This window comes from Mus caroli, chromosome 15 (genome assembly GCF_900094665.2).
Source record: "Mus caroli chromosome 15, CAROLI_EIJ_v1.1, whole genome shotgun sequence".
NCBI lineage: Eukaryota > Metazoa > Chordata > Mammalia > Rodentia > Muridae > Mus > Mus caroli.
This window is the reverse complement of record NC_034584.1, coordinates 76,078,258-76,080,851: the sequence shown is the minus strand read 5'-3', so window position 1 is coordinate 76,080,851 and position 2,594 is coordinate 76,078,258. Positions and strand designations below refer to the sequence as shown.

General features: G+C 41.6%; 1 protein-coding gene across 2 annotated transcripts in view; it reads right to left on the bottom strand.

The window, feature by feature from the left end:
- Mei1 (meiotic double-stranded break formation protein 1) overlaps positions 1–2,594 on the bottom strand; it is a 59,676-nt gene that overhangs the window by 52,263 nt on the left and 4,819 nt on the right. For both annotated transcript variants that reach the window (XM_021183647.1, XM_029469936.1), the window contains exon 4: positions 346–419. In XM_021183647.1, the coding sequence (XP_021039306.1) occupies positions 346–419 (74 nt within the window). The remainder of the gene's footprint in view (positions 1–345; positions 420–2,594) is intronic.

The following is a 2,594-nucleotide window of genomic DNA, read 5'->3' as shown; positions in this document are numbered from 1 at the left end:
AAAGAAAGAAAGAAAGAAAGAAAGAAAGAAAGAAAGAAAGAAAGAAAGAAAGAAGAAAGAAAGAAAGAAGTCGTGTAAATAGAAGTCCCAAGAATGGGGCATGGGATGGCTACACAGAGAAGATGAGGCTTTGTGCACAGAAGTAGAACTCGGGTCTCTGAAAGTGGACATTGTACAGTGTACAGTGTGCTAGATCCTCAGAACCGTATAGACTCTGTCACCAACTGTGGGACCTTCAGCAACTCTCTAGAGTTTAATTTTCCATCTATGCAAAGAGGACCAGCTTAGCTCTGACAGAATCGGGGGGTTCTGAGGGGTCTCGGGACCCCTCAGCTATACACTCACCTCTCTGTGGCACTCATTCATTAGGCAACAGACGGTCTGTTCCATATTCGGCTGAGTAGTGAGCTGGACAAGGACTGAAGAGATGCAACAGCATTACAACCCGGAAGACAACCGCACACCTACTCAAACTACCAGCATGGCAGTAATTTGCTTCTTGCAAATAATATCTCTCCCTCATTAAAGTACATGTACCCATCTTCATTGTTTTATATTAGCATCTCAGGCTACACCCTAGAACCACTGAGGCTTTAAAGAGCTTCAAAAACATACTAATACGGGACTGAGGCATAGTTACGGAGGAGTGACTGCTTATCATGCTTCATATCCTGGATTCAACCCCCAAGGCCACAGAAAAAGAAGGAAGAAAGGAAGGAAGGAAGGAAGGAAGGAAGGAAGGAAGGAAGGAAGGAAGGAAGGAAAGAAGGAAGAAAGAGAGATGAAAATGTTAATATTTCAAGTCCCATTCTAGACCAATTAAGTAAGTGTCTCTAAGCCTGAGTATCTTTATTTTTTATTTATTTATTGTTTGCTTTGAGACAAGGTCTGATGTAGTCCAGGCTGGCCTTGAACCCATTATGTAGGCGAGTTTGATCTTGAACCCTTGGTCTGCCTGGTTCTACCTCCTCATATTCTGGAATTAGAGGCATTTATCACCACATCTGGGCCCACATACTTTATGTGAACAATTCTTAAATATGAAAAAAGTAGGCATATATACGTATATCAAAGTATATTTTATTTAAATTTTCTTATACATGTACTTATTTATATATGTTTGCATTTTAAAACATTTTATATATATTTGTGTGTGTGCGCGTGCGCGCATGCGTGTAGGTTAACCTTTGAGTCAGTTTTCTTCCTCCATTACGTGAGTCCTAGGAATTGAACTCAGGGTATTAGACTTTGATAGCACCTGTCCTTACTCTCTGGGTCATCTCACTGCCCCCCCAAAACATTTTTCTTAATATAAGATGTGAGTATATTGCTGTACATCGATATTGCGGCTTTTCTAATCAGTCTGTACTTTTCAAAAATGATAGCAGATACGTCTCAATAATTGTGCAGCAAAACAGATTTGAAGCTGCGAGATATTATGTTAATAATTAGCACAGGAACTCAACTTATAATTATCTCAAGATAATTATGGTTGTAATGTAATATATAAATAATATGTATAATATATAATATATGGTTATTTATTACATATTATTTATTGTGATAAATAATATGTAAAATATATAAAAACATAAAATATGTAGTAAAAATAATTACATTTTTCTCAAATATAAAGGCGCAAACTCCAAGGAAGAAAAAAAGCAGGCAATAGAAAGTGTTTCAAACCCTGGCTTCTTTTTTTTCTTCTTCTTCTTTAAGATTTGTTATTATATATAAGTACACTGTAGCTGTCTTCAGACGCACCAGAAAAGGGCACCAGATCTCATTATGGGTGGTTGTGAGCCACCATGTGATTGCTGGGACTTGAACTCAGGACCTTCGGAAGAGCAGTCAAGTGCTCCTACCCGCTGAGCCATCTCACCAGCCAAACCCTGGCTTCATAGTAGCTGTACTAAGAGAACTTCAGCAATATACTCACATCTTATACTAAGAAAGAAAAATTTGGGGGGGGGCAGTGAGATGACCCAGAGAGCAGCAGGAAGCGAGCAGGAGCAAGGGAGATGCGGGAGTCCTCCTTGCACCGTTTAACCTCCCTCTAGTGCCTCCCAAGGCATCCTCGGGGCTCTGACAGTGGTCTGGCCATTACACTGGCACCAGCTAAAAGTGAACCGCCGCAAGGGCAGCCATGAGTAAATATCCCCCAGTAAGGCTGGGAATGTGGCTCGCTTGGTGAAATGAATGCCCAGTATACACGAAGCCCTAGGTTCAGTTTTCAGAATCCCATAAAACTGGGTGTGGTGACAATCCCTGTCTATAATCCCAGCATGAGGTGGGATCAGAAGTTCAAAGACATCCTTGGCTATAAATCCAAGGTCAGTGAGGGCTTCACAAAAGCTTGTTTCAAAAAGGGGGTGGAAAGAGGAAGAAAGGAAGGGAGGAAACACAAGAGAGAGGGAGGGAGAAAGAAAGGAAGAAAGAAAGGAAGGGAGGGAGGGAGGAAGGAAGGAAGGAAGGAAAGAAGGAAGAATAAAAAGGAAGCCAGGCGGTGGTGGCGCACACCTTTAATCCCAGCACTTGGGAGGCAGAGGCAGGCAGATTTCTGAGTTCGAGGCCAGCCTGGTCTACAGAGTGAG